General features: G+C 29.5%; 2 protein-coding genes across 2 annotated transcripts; both read left to right on the top strand.

Annotated features, from left to right (window-relative positions):
* The first annotated feature begins 1,349 nt into the window (after positions 1–1,349).
* Positions 1,350–2,556, top strand: LOC111199345 (putative zinc finger CCCH domain-containing protein 9). Its single transcript, XM_022689340.2, has 7 exons — positions 1,350–1,457; positions 1,533–1,568; positions 1,717–1,803; positions 1,876–1,929; positions 2,002–2,064; positions 2,230–2,370; positions 2,464–2,556. Exons 1-7 carry the CDS (start codon positions 1,350–1,352, stop codon positions 2,554–2,556), a joined length of 582 nt encoding a protein of 193 aa, XP_022545061.2.
* Positions 2,557–2,859: 303 nt separating this feature from the next.
* LOC111199444 (trichohyalin) lies at positions 2,860–8,386 on the top strand. The gene is made up of 11 exons (XM_022689522.2): positions 2,860–5,735; positions 5,924–6,025; positions 6,101–6,295; positions 6,453–6,623; positions 6,800–6,844; positions 6,947–7,030; positions 7,118–7,270; positions 7,336–7,476; positions 7,549–7,752; positions 7,829–8,053; positions 8,151–8,386. The coding sequence occupies exons 1-11, from the start codon at positions 5,652–5,654 to the stop codon at positions 8,250–8,252; spliced, it is 1,506 nt and encodes a 501-aa protein (XP_022545243.2). The 5' UTR covers positions 2,860–5,651; the 3' UTR covers positions 8,253–8,386.
* Positions 8,387–14,248: the final 5,862 nt, after the last annotated feature.

Below are 14,248 nucleotides of genomic sequence, written 5' to 3'. Positions count from 1 at the left end.
GATGTTGTGGTAGACGTCAACCATCTCTCATCTCTGTTTTCTCCGATCTTTTTCTTTTTTATTTCTTGATCTTTTAATTTCCAAACCAACGGTTTGGCTAAACGATCTCTTCGCCGTCATGCATCTGTAATGGGCCGTGAATTGGGCCAAACTACTTTTTCCTTAAACGAAATTTGGGTTGAACAAAAAAAGGATATTTATTTTTTCGTTAAACCAAATTGTCAAATTTAATGCATTTCTCTTATTTTATTTGAATTAACCACAAAATATCTTTATGTAAAGAAAGTCAATGATTTACTGCAGTCAATTCTTGAAAAGTACTACTAATTCATGGCAATTTAGTGATTAAAAAAATTTCCTTAAATTTAAAGGGTAAGAATTCGAGTCCTCTCAATATATATTGCAATAGATTTTATTAATTATAAATTTCATGTAATAGGAAAAAACATAAATGTGGGGAAGGGGTTAAAAAGTTTAAAATGACACAATATATCATTTAGAGAAAATTTTAGTCTTTTCATTGTCTTGATTCGGAACTTTGCTCTTGAAAGCGATTCGACGAAATCTACTATTACTGTAAGTTTGTTGTAAGTTTGTTGCTTGTTAAGAAATAATTGTTTGTTCTGCATGATTTTAGAATTGAATTCTTTTTCTAAGAAACTTCAATAAAAATTGTTGATTGGATGATAAAAAACTCCATCGGTTTGTCAAGAGATCCACATCTTATACGAACCCATTTCACAAGTCTTTAATATTTTGATTCTATATATTTTAGCATATTTTGTGTGAAAGTGAAAATAGCTAGAGAAGTAATTATATATGCATATATGACGTCTAGTAAATTATAAATATGGTATCGTGAGACATGAAATGTTAGAGTCTCTTTTTTAAAAATAACCCGAGGGTATTTGGCGGGCCAAGGCCCAACTCAGAGCCGGCCATGGATTAAAGTTGGTAAAGCTCTTATTTTAGGCACCAAATTATCTTCTATATTTAAAGGGCAGCAAAATGTTAATAATTGATTGTGGTGTAGTGGTAGGAACAACTTATATCATAGAGAGGGTATAGAAGCAGTGGATTCGATCCTTACTTGTTTCATATAAACACTTAACTTAAGCAGTATATAAACACTCAACTATTGAGAATTTACCATACTAGTCCATGTCAAGGATCAAATCCCCTCAAGTGTGGAATTACTAATGGTTTCATAGTTGTGATTTCTTGATAGATATTTCAGATTTTAACTTTTATAGCATTTTGAATCTTTTTTGTTGGTTATGTATCTAATGAAAAAATAAAATTTGGATGTATAGTGAATAATCATGTTATGTTTACATACATTTAGGAGGATGAGAGACGATGAGTATCCAGTTCGTCCTGGTAAAGAAGATTGCTCGTTTTATCTTAAAACTGGTCGATGTGACTTCGGAGAAAGGTGTCGCTTCAATCATCCAAAGGTGAGAAACAACATTATCTAGTTTATTCTAATTTGCAAAGTTCCTTATGGCTTACTGCTTTTGACATCTTATTAGGAGCTTCCAAAGGAGCTTAGTCTGCAAAAATGTAAGGTACGAGTATATTATATAGTTAGTTAAAAAACAATATTTTGTTGACCGTTATGCATTTGACTTAAGCTAGCAAAAGGAACATCTTGTTCTAGTTTTGTAATATCATTTAAGAGGTAACAGTTTGCTCTTCTATGTGCAATTCGTTCAGTTTTTTCTGGGAGGAAAATGTAAGTACGGCTCAACTTGTAAATTTAAACATTCAAAGGAAGGGGATAGTACAGAAGCTATGCGTCAGGTGATTGCATATAAATTACTATACTATTCTGATCAGCCAAATGTGAAAAACTTAACTGAGTCTCTTCTTCAGGATCAGAAAAGACAGCGAACTGAGTCAAGCTATGGTCCAAGTCAAGAGAAGAGGGTAACTATTACTAAATGTCATCTTTTATACTATTGATTTACTGTTTTAAGTCACTTCTATGTTAATTTTCAGGCAAAAACTATTGACAAGCAGAGGAGAGAGGCTCAAAATAATCTGCAGGAAGAAAGATTGATGGTAAAAAAATAAATAAATGGCTTGATTATGTTCTTTACTAGTAGATGAAACAGAGTTTACTCTGTCTTTTACTGTGAATTATCATTTGGTTTACATGTTCTCAGCCAAATCTGGTTTACTGCTCCTGAGTCCTTGAATAAATTAGTTTCTTTTCCTTCAAACTAGATTCCAGAGAACCGCAACGTTAACGCTCAAGAACAGGCAGATATGGAGAGGCAGAACAGAGAGGCTCAAGAGAAAGCGCAGGAGGAACGTAGAAGACAGATAGATAATGAGAGGAGGCAGGCTCGTTTGCGTCTTGAGCGGGTATTGAATCATAAAGATTTTTTCAATCGCATTTTATATTTCTATGCAATATAGGTACGATATTCACATGATGTTTTTTTCATCTTCTTTCAGATGAAACCGAGAGTTCTAACCAGTAACGTGGATCAGCTCAGAGAGGCATTACGAGATATTGGGATTGAAAGAAAAGAGGGCGATGGGTTTTAGGAGAGAACAGAGTTATGAGACAAACCCAAGAGAACTAATCAGATTGTTTGGGGTGCAAGAAAAATGATATGTGTTGGGATGATTTAGGTCAATCTTTTCGTAGTTTCAATCTATTTGTGGACAACATAAACTTTATTGCTATTTCGTCAACTATTTTCGTATTTGTGGACAACATTAAACATAATAGCTAACTACAGTTCCGAAAGGTAATCTAGTCAATTTCAACCACATTGGTATGAAAATAAATAGTAGATTGTACCAAAAAAAAAAAAAAAAAAAAAAAAAAATAAATAGTAGCCAAGTACAATTCTTGTCTGCTCTAGGTCATGTATTTTTTTACTAAGAGAAATAAGCATATAAGTATTATTTAAGTTTTAATTTCACTGGTTAGAACTGATCTTTTGAAATGCAATGTTTATTTTGGTGAAACAACTGATGGAAATCAATACATATACATTATGGCCATATTCGTTTTTGTATTTGATGCATCATCTAGATGTTGCGTCTGAAAATAATATCTAGCTATTGCATCCAAATTTTGTGATTTTATAGTTAATATTTCTATTCAGATGCAACATCTAGATGCTAAATTGTTTGTTTTTTTTAATTTAAAATAGCATTTGAATACTACAAGTTAAAAAGACCAATAATACATGATTATTTTGTCCTAATTATAATATTCAAATAAATATATCTAAAATTATTTTTTTAATTTTGGTGGAAAAACACGATTTTACACTTATTGCAGGAAACTTAATTTTGCGGTTTGGTGGAAAAACACGATTTTTTCATTTTGGCGGAAACAAATTGGTGAGAAAACTTGATTTAATGGTTTTGGTGGAAAAATTTTATTTTGTGATTTTTGAATTTAGTAGGAAAACATGATTTTGCGATTTTCGAGAAAATCATTTTTTAGCGGAATACGTTTTTGATTTGACTTTGGAGGCAAAACGTAATTTTGCGGTTTACGCGAGAAAACGTTTTTTTTGTTTTGCAAAATGATTTTTTGGTTTTGAGAGAAATATTATTTTATTATTTCAAAAATTATATCTAATAATAATTACGAAAATTATATCTAATAATAATCTTTATGAAATAGATTAAAGTCTTTTGGATTTTGATATGCAAATGCTGCATCCAAATTTTAACATTTTTGGCATCTGAAATACCTCCATTTAGTATAATTACTCAACTGTAACAATCTCAGTTTCGGGTAATAATAGAAAGTACATCATTTTGTAGACTGAAATTTATATAATTGTTTTAATGATTGACTATATCATATAATGAATTATGAATAGATTTTTGATGTTGTAAGCCAAAAACTATAATTTCAAATTCTAGTTTTATAAATCTTATGAATAAATTTACAGATAAAAAATACAAAACTATATTTTAGACATATTATAAACATTAAAAAATTGTTTACTATTATTTTACACAAATTGAAGATTTTTAAGAAACAATTAAGGACCAAAATCATTTTTTTTTATTCTTGTTTGAGAAATCTCAGTACCGGCCTTGGTCGCAATCACATTATTCTGAAACTAGTTCAGTTAAATATATTCTCATCATCTATAAATTACACTTAAATATTCTCGTATGCTCGAAATTATTTTGTTGTATTTTTTTGTTCGAGAAAAACATATGCATTATTACTACATACTGTATAAGTGATGTTTGTGTTTTTGACATATTCTAACATAGTTCTTTTAAAATTAATAAATCTTTTTAGGTTAACAATAAAGAATAAAAAAATTAAATAATCTTTCAATTCATAAATAATTTCATTCCATGAAACCTTTCCATGTATAATTCCTATTTGATGACAAATTTTGAAATTGTATATGTATTTTCGTTAAACCGAGTGATGAAACATAATGCAATTCCCTTATATATGTAATTTGAATTAACCCCAAAATATCTTTGTGTGAAGAAAGTCAATGATTTACTCTAGTCAATTTTTAAAAAGTACGATTAATTTATGGCAATTTAGTGATTAAAAACTTACCCTAAATTTAAAGGTAAGAATTCGAGTCCACACACTATTATATTGCAATAAAGTGATTAGAAACAAAATGTATTGTTTTATTTTTGTTATTCTACGAATCCATGTAATAGGAAACAACATAAATGGGGGAGGGGATAAAAAGAATAAAATGACACAATAAATCATTTAGAGAAAATTTTACTTTCGTCATTGTCTTGATCCGGAACTTTGCTCTTGAAGGCGATTCGACGATCTTTACTATTATTGTAAGTTTGTTGCTTGTTATGAAAACATCTTATACAAGCTCTTTTCACAAATCATCGTAATTTCGTTTTATATCCTATGCCATTTTCTGTATGAAAGTGAAAGCAGAAAAGTAATTAAATATGCATATGTATAATATCATCTAAGTAATTACCAAATCTGTTATTTTCAAATATGAAATGTTTGTTTTGGACTAATAGATCTTGTAACGTCAAATTTAGAGCATGAAATCCCCTCACTGTGATTTCTTGATAGATATTTCAGATTACAACTTTTATAGCATTTTAAACCTTAAATCATTTTATTTTTGTGTTGATTATGGAATTACGAGTGGTTTCACTGTGTCTATATTATATTTCTGTTTTGGATTTATAAAAATATATTTTCTGAAACCTAGAATTATTTAGATCATTAATCCAAATCAATTATTTAATTCAAATACGAATTAAAAAAACATCATAGAGCTTTCAATGATTGTAGTTAATATACTCATCTAAACTATATTATTATATTTTAGCTATATTCGTACGAAAAGCTAAAATGTTATAAAAGGCTAGATAAGGAAATAAAGTATAAAACAATTATGTGGAAATTTATATAACTATTTTAATTATAATAAATTTCCGATTAATATTTGTGATTATAGAAAATAAGCAGTTTAAGAGAATGTCTTCATGTCTTGTGTCCTCCACGGCATAATTTTGTTCATCAATTTTAAACCTAACTATATATTTACTTATTCCCATGCAATTAAACCGTTCTTTAATTTGATTTTTTGAGAGGGAAGAGTGGGTAAGGTTAACAGAAAATAAAAGCGGAAACAGAGTTCGCATTCAAGAAAATGGCAGATGCTCTAGACAATCAGCAAGAAGATCAGAGATCAGGAAGCAATGAAACAGAGTCGAGATCCAATGAAGAAACGAAGGTAACCAATAACGTATTCTGCTGATGTTCTTACTGAGATTTAGTTTCACTCAGATTCTTCCTTACAGTATTTAGAGCAAGATTTCATGATAGAAGTCAAAGCGACCATGGAAACAGAGTCAAGAAAGACGTTATCGTTATTCTCTTGCCTAGTGCTGATACATTTTGATTTATTGTGTTCCGGCACAGGGACAAACTCTGGATATGAGGCCGAGTGGATCAGGGACGAGGTCTGTTGAGAAAGCCGTTGTTAGATACGATAGAGATACAAGATTCCGTGACGCGAACAGGGTAACAAGAAACAGAGTCGAGAAATACCTAATCATTATGATTTATTTTTTTGATTTAATTTTTTGATTCTTAAAGGAAGCAACTCCGGATAGAGATCCAATTGCACATGCAATATACTGGGAAAAGAAAGTGCAAGAACTGAGAGTGAGAAATGCTGAGATGAAACAGAGGAGAGCCAATGAAACAATACAAAAACAGAGACTGAGAAATGCTGAGATGCAACAGAGGAGAGCCAATAAAACAGAGTCGATATCTATTGAAGAAACAAAGGTAAAAAATAACATTTTGATTTGGCGTTTTAAGTTTCTTATGTGAAGTTTTGATGATAGAAGTCAAATGATACCATGGAAACAGAGTCAAGAAAGAACATATTGTTATGCTCCTCTTGCGTAGGGATTTTATCCTTCAGTTTACTGTTGATTGTCAGGGAGAAACTGTGGATATGAAGCCGAGTGGACCATGGGAGAAAGCGGTTGTTAGATACGATAGAGATACAAGATTCTGGGAAGATAAAATGCAACAACAGAGACAGAGAGATGTTGAGATGCAACAAAGGAGAGCCAATGAAACAGAGTCGAGATCCATTGAAGAACCAGAGGTAAGGAAATAACATTTTGATTTGGCGTTTCAGTTTCATTTAGATTCCTGGGTGTCCTTATAGCAAGATTTTAGGATAGAAGTCAAAGATACCATAGAAAGAAAGTCAAGTAAGAACATATTGTTATACTCCTCTTGCCTAAGTACTTTATCTTTCAGTTTACTGTTGATTGTCAGGGAGAAACTGTGGATACGAGGCCGAGTGGATCAGGGGAGAAAGTGGTACACGGTTTCACTTAAAGTCAAGGAAAAGAGTCGAGAAAGACCAATTGTTATGCTCTTGCGTTAGGGTGATTTATCGTTCTGTTTATTGTTGATTCTTAGGGACAAACTCGGCCTAGTGGATCAAGGAGGTGGTCACCAGTTGTTAGATACAATAGAGATACAAGATCCTGGGAAGAGAACAGGGTAACAAAAAAACAGTACAACAACTTACTCTGTTCTGTAGTAGAATGAATCAAAAGAGTTAATCCGAATTATTAATTATTTTCTCAGGAATACTTAGAATCAAGTGGAAGAGAGAACGAAGCGGTTCAGATTCGTGATCAAAACGAGACATACATACAACAGAGACAGAGAGATGATGAGATGAAACAGAGGAGAAGCCGTGAAACAGAGTCGATATTCTTTCAACAGCAGAAGAACAGGGTAAGGAAACTCAACATAGAGTTTACTCTGTTGTGAAGCTAAGAGGTTGATGTGAATTTTCTCAGGAATACGAATGCTCTGGTTCAAGAATGAACGAAGCGGGTCCGATTCGTGACCCACGCATACTTGAGAATCTGAGAGATTTTGGGATGCAACAGAGGAGACGCCATGAAACAGAGTGGAGATTCCAGAAACAACAGAATAGGGTAAAGAAACCTTAAGTTTCTTTCTTACGCTTTTTGATTTAGACGTTGGGTCTTATAATTTTGATTCTCTAGGCTGAAGCTCCTGATTTGGGATACAAAAGAAGAAGATTCGAACAGGAGCAGTATCCAACTCGTCCCCGTATTAAAAAAGGAGTTTGTCACTTTTATCTAAAAAAAGGTTGGTGTGGCTTTGGAAGTGATTGCGTTTTCAAACATCCTACTCCGAGTTGGAGATTTGACGAGAGGAGATACGAAACAGAGGTTCCAGAGAATATGGTAACTATACTGAATATGATCTTTTATATTTTGTTTAGTTTATGGTTTAGTTTAAACGTTTTCTTTTGATTATCAGGCTAGAACAGTGTACGGGAGGGAGAGTGGGTCCACATGGAGATTCGACGAGGAAAGAAAGTCAGGATATGGAGAGGCTCAAGAGAATAACATTTGGTGGCAGAGGAGAGAAGCTCCAGAGAATGTGCGGGAACAGAGAGACAGCACTGCTGGGTGGCTGAGTTATGATGAGAGACGGATAAACCCTGCAACTAGGGAGATTCTTATGCGTCCTGCAAGGAGAATGGTAAGGAAGTTGAATATGACCCCTGACCAGTTCTATAGTTTCTTCAAACAAATATCGTAATATATATTCTAATGCTCATTAGAATCTACGTGAACAGGAACAGAGAGATAGGGAGAGGGAGGTGAGAAATGAAGGGGCACATAACAGTGAGTCATCACCACAACTTGGGACTGAAAGAGAAGAGAGTGATGGAATTTAAAGAGGAAACAGAGTTAATAAACATATCAAAGATGATTCCTTTTGGCGCAAGAAATTATGTGTCTTGTGAATTTTTATTTGCTTATGATCTATCTTTACTGTATTAAAAGATGCACATGTTAGATTTTTTTTTTTTCTTTTGCGAAAAACGGGGGGGGGGGGGGGGGGGGGGGGGGGGGGGGGGGTTTTAAATCAACTATATCAGATGTACTTGTGGTATTATAAAAACCTTCAAAATTATAATTATTACAAGGGTTTGACTGGTGACCATTCGGAAAACAAGAGGAACGAATAAAAAAAAAAAGAATGTTCGGGAATAAAATAGTAGGAATGAAAAGGAATGGTTGTTCCTTATCAATTTTATCAAGGAATAATGTTGTTCTTTAATTCTCTACAAAAAAAAAGGAATGAAAGGGAATGAGAGGGAATTATTATTCCTTGTGAATGGTGTTTTTTTAGGAACGTTAGGGAATGCATTATTCCTCGCCGTTCTCTGGTCACCATTCATACCCTAGGTGTGATAAATTTTTTAAAAGTTAAATTATATTTAAAATGAAATTTATTAATATTATATATTTTATTATTTCAGCTAGTATTTAATATAAAGTTGATTATTTAAGCATAAAATAAGCAAAAATAATAATTTTGTTTATTTTAAACTACATTTAATAATATATATATATGCAATATATTAAAATTAGAATCTTAGATAAAAAATTTATCTATTTATTTTGGTTAAATGTATTAAATCAACTTGTATAAAATTACTAAAAATCATATAAAAATTGCATAGTTATTAAACATTATAACTAAATAATATTTATAAAATTTGTAGATATCTAAAAGAAACTAATGAAATTACAATTAACAATTTATTATTAGTTTAAAAAAGATGTAGAAAATTTTGAAAATATTAGTAATAAAAATTATATAATTATAAAAATACAATTAAATAAACAATTAAATAATGTATTTCGAAATTTATAATGCATATTTCAATATATTTATTTTAGTGATGATTTATGAATTATTATCATATTTTAAGAAGTTTACCAAAAATATAAATCAACATTAAATGTAATGTATTAAGTATTGTCATATTCTATAAAGTTTACCAAAAATATATGTCAGTAATAAATGTGATTGTCCATTTCATATTAACTATAAGTCACGTCATCAATCTTGTTAGTCATGTCATCATTGTTTTTATAAAAATGATTGTAGAGAAGACATGTGGCAAAATCACTTCGCAAATATAGTTTAGGAGATATTATTCACTCACAATCTTCTTTGATCTCCGTCTGTAACAAAAAGCCTGTATTCAAGTTGGTTTTTAGGGTTCTTAGACATTGAATTGTTGCAGGTAACTGAACTTACTAGCTATTTCAACAAAAGACAACAGCTGCTGAACTCGGTTTCAGGATCAAAGTGGGTAACCCTTGGTGAAGATGTCGGCATATTGAAATGAATCACAACTTTTTTTCCTGAAAAAATGAATGTCCAGTTCAACCTGCTTCTGAAATAGATCAAATGATGGGATGGACCAGAAGGGCACAAAAAAATCTAGAATAGACCTCTTCTATCTTTATATTTTTAATGAATTAAAAATATATCAAAACTAAGCAGAATATACCATAAACCCTAAAACTTCAACATTTTTACATATCCAACCAGTCTACCCACCCATTTACCATTACCCCGATCCGACCCGCATTTTAATAACCCTAAATCTCCAATTTCTTTGTCTTCGACATAAGTTATGTCACATAACCAACGATATCAGATGTACTTGTGGTATTATAAAAACCTTCAAAATTATAATTATTACTAGGGTTTGACTGGTGACCATTCGGAAAACAAGAGGAACGAATAAAAAAAGAATGTTCGGGAATAAAATAGTAGGAATGAAAAGGAATGGTTGTTCCTTATCAATTTTATCAAGGAATAATGTTGTTCTTTAATTCTCTACAAAAAAAAAGGAATGAAAGGGAATGAGAGGGAATTGTTATTCCTTGTGAATGGTGATTTTTTTAGGAACGTTAGGGAATGCATTATTCCTCGCCGTTCTCTGGTCACCATTCATACCCTAGGTGTGATAAATTTTTTAAAAGTTAAATTATATTTAAAATGAAATTTATTAATATTATATATTTTATTATTTCAGCTAGTATTTAATATAAAGTTGATTATTTAAGCATAAAATAAGCAAAAATAATAATTTTGTTTATTTTAAACTACATTTAATAATATATATATATGCAATATATTAAAATTAGAATCTTAGATAAAAAATTTATCTATTTATTTTGGTTAAATGTATTAAATCAACTTGTATAAAATTACTAAAAATCATATAAAAATTGCATAGTTATTAAACATTATAACTAAATAATATTTATAAAATTTGTAGATATCTAAAAGAAACTAATGAAATTACAATTAACAATTTATTATTAGTTTAAAAAAGATGTAGAAAATTTTGAAAATATTAGTAATAAAAATTATATAATTATAAAAATACAATTAAATAATGTATTTCGAAATTTATAATGCATATTTCAATATATTTATTTTAGTGATGATTTATGAATTATTATCATATTTTAAGAAGTTTACCAAAAATATAAATCAACATTAAATGTAATGTATTAAGTATTGTCATATTCTATAAAGTTTACCAAAAATATATGTCAGTAATAAATGTGATTGTCCATTTCATATTAACTATAAGTCACGTCATCAATCTTGTTAGTCATGTCATCATTGTTTTTATAAAAATGATTGTAGAGAAGACATGTGGCAAAATCACTTCGCAAATATAGTTTAGGAGATATTATTCACTCACAATCTTCTTTGATCTCCGTCTGTAACAAAAAGCCTGTATTCAAGTTGGTTTTTAGGGTTCTTAGACATTGAATTGTTGCAGGTAACTGAACTTACTAGCTATTTCAACAAAAGACAACAGCTGCTGAACTCGGTTTCAGGATCAAAGTGGGTAACCCTTGGTGAAGATGTCGGCATATTGAAATGAATCACAACTTTTTTTCCTGAAAAAATGAATGTCCAGTTCAACCTGCTTCTGAAATAGATCAAATGATGGGATGGACCAGAAGGGCACAAAAAAATCTAGAATAGACCTCTTCTATCTTTATATTTTTAATGAATTAAAAATATATCAAAACTAAGCAGAATATACCATAAACCCTAAAACTTCAACATTTTTACATATCCAACCAGTCTACCCACCCATTTACCATTACCCCGATCCGACCCGCGTTTTAATAACCCTAAATCTCCAATTTCTTTGTCTTCGACATAAGTTATGTCACATAACCAACGATATCAGATGTACTTGTGGTATTATAAAAACCTTCAAAATTATAATTATTACTAGGGTTTGACTGGTGACCATTCGGAAAACAAGAGGAACGAATAAAAAAAGAATGTTCGGGAATAAAATAGTAGGAATGAAAAGGAATGGTTGTTCCTTATCAATTTTATCAAGGAATAATGTTATTCTTTAATTCTCTACAAAAAAAAAGGAATGAAAGGGAATAAGAGGGAATTATTATTCCTTGTGAATGGTGATTTTTTTAGGAACGTTAGGGAATGCATTATTCCTCGCCGTTCTCTGGTCACCATTCATACCCTAGGTGTGATAAATTTTTTAAAAGTTAAATTATATTTAAAATGAAATTTATTAATATTATATATTTTATTATTTCAGCTAGTATTTAATATAAAGTTGATTATTTAAGCATAAAATAAGCAAAAATAATAATTTTGTTTATTTTAAACTACATTTAATAATATATATATATGCAATATATTAAAATTAGAATCTTAGATAAAAAAGTTATCTATTTATTTTGGTTAAATGTATTAAATCAACTTGTATAAAATTACTAAAAATCATATAAAAATTGCATAGTTATTAAACATTATAACTAAATAATATTTATAAAATTTGTAGATATCTAAAAGAAACTAATGAAATTACAATTAACAATTTATTATTAGTTTAAAAAAGATGTAGAAAATTTTGAAAATATTAGTAATAAAAATTATATAATTATAAAAATACAATTAAATAATGTATTTCGAAATTTATAATGCATATTTCAATATATTTATTTTAGTGATGATTTATGAATTATTATCATATTTTAAGAAGTTTACCAAAAATATAAATCAACATTAAATGTAATGTATTAAGTATTGTCATATTCTATAAAGTTTACCAAAAATATATGTCAGTAATAAATGTGATTGTCCATTTCATATTAACTATAAGTCACGTCATCAATCTTGTTAGTCATGTCATCATTGTTTTTATAAAAATGATTGTAGAGAAGACATGTGGCAAAATCACTTCGCAAATATAGTTTAGGAGATATTATTCACTCACAATCTTCTTTGATCTCCGTCTGTAACAAAAAGCCTGTATTCAAGTTGGTTTTTAGGGTTCTTAGACATTGAATTGTTGCAGGTAACTGAACTTACTAGCTATTTCAACAAAAGACAACAGCTGCTGAACTCGGTTTCAGGATCAAAGTGGGTAACCCTTGGTGAAGATGTCGGCATATTGAAATGAATCACAACTTTTTTTCCTGAAAAAATGAATGTCCAGTTCAACCTGCTTCTGAAATAGATCAAATGATGGGATGGACCAGAAGGGCACAAAAAAATCTAGAATAGACCTCTTCTATCTTTATATTTTTAATGAATTAAAAATATATCAAAACTAAGCAGAATATACCATAAACCCTAAAACTTCAACATTTTTACATATCCAACCAGTCTACCCACCCATTTACCATTACCCCGATCCGACCCGCATTTTAATAACCCTAAATCTCCAATTTCTTTGTCTTCGACATAAGTTATGTCACATAACCAACGATATCAGATGTACTTGTGGTATTATAAAAACCTTCAAAATTATAATTATTACTAGGGTTTGACTGGTGACCATTCGGAAAACAAGAGGAACGAATAAAAAAAGAATGTTCGGGAATAAAATAGTAGGAATGAAAAGGAATGGTTGTTCCTTATCAATTTTATCAAGGAATAATGTTGTTCTTTAATTCTCTACAAAAAAAAGGAATGAAAGGGAATGAGAGAGAATTGTTATTCCTTGTGAATGGTGATTTTTTTAGGAACGTTAGGGAATGCATTATTCCTCGCCGTTCTCTGGTCACCATTCATACCCTAGGTGTGATAAATTTTTTAAAAGTTAAATTATATTTAAAATGAAATTTATTAATATTATATATTTTATTATTTCAGCTAGTATTTAATATAAAGTTGATTATTTAAGCATAAAATAAGCAAAAATAATAATTTTGTTTATTTTAAACTACATTTAATAATATATATATATATATATATGCAATATATTAAAATTAGAATCTTAGATAAAAAATTTATCTATTTATTTTGGTTAAATGTATTAAATCAACTTGTATAAAATTACTAAAAATCATATAAAAATTGCATAGTTATTAAACATTATAACTAAATAATATTTATAAAATTTGTAGATATCTAAAAGAAACTAATGAAATTACAATTAACAATTTATTATTAGTTTAAAAAAGATGTAGAAAATTTTGAAAATATTAGTAATAAAAATTATATAATTATAAAAATACAATTAAATAAACAATTAAATAATGTATTTCGAAATTTATAATGCATATTTCAATATATTTATTTTAGTGATGATTTATGAATTATTATCATATTTTAAGAAGTTTACCAAAAATATAAATCAACATTAAATGTAATGTATTAAGTATTGTCATATTCTATAAAGTTTACCAAAAATATATGTCAGTAATAAATGTGATTGTCCATTTCATATTAACTATAAGTCACGTCATCAATCTTGTTAGTCATGTCATCATTGTTTTTATAAAAATGATTGTAGAGAAGACATGTGGCAAAATCACTTCGCAAATATAGTTTAGGAGATATTATTCACTCACAATCTTC

Source organism: Brassica napus, chromosome A7 (genome assembly GCF_020379485.1).
Source record: "Brassica napus cultivar Da-Ae chromosome A7, Da-Ae, whole genome shotgun sequence".
NCBI classification, from domain to species: Eukaryota; Viridiplantae; Streptophyta; class Magnoliopsida; order Brassicales; family Brassicaceae; genus Brassica; species Brassica napus.
Note: the sequence above shows the minus strand (reverse complement) of the source record. Positions and strands in the feature narration are given on the sequence as shown.

What these genes read in the sequence shown, in the direction of transcription:
- LOC111199345 (XM_022689340.2), top strand. Translation starts at nt 1,350, where the DNA reads ATGAGAGACGATGAGTATCCAGTTCGTCCTGGTAAAGAAGATTGCTCG. An exon ending in GTCGCTTCAATCATCCAAAG is followed by an intron (nt 1,458 to 1,532) that starts GTGAGAAACAAC and finishes ACATCTTATTAG; the next exon opens with GAGCTTCCAAAGGAGCTTAG. An exon ending in GTACAGAAGCTATGCGTCAG is followed by an intron (nt 1,804 to 1,875) that starts GTGATTGCATAT and finishes TCTCTTCTTCAG; the next exon opens with GATCAGAAAAGACAGCGAAC.
- LOC111199444 (XM_022689522.2), top strand. Translation starts at nt 5,652, where the DNA reads ATGGCAGATGCTCTAGACAATCAGCAAGAAGATCAGAGATCAGGAAGC. An exon ending in GATTCCGTGACGCGAACAGG is followed by an intron (nt 6,026 to 6,100) that starts GTAACAAGAAAC and finishes TGATTCTTAAAG; the next exon opens with GAAGCAACTCCGGATAGAGA. An exon ending in CAGAGGTTCCAGAGAATATG is followed by an intron (nt 7,753 to 7,828) that starts GTAACTATACTG and finishes TTTGATTATCAG; the next exon opens with GCTAGAACAGTGTACGGGAG.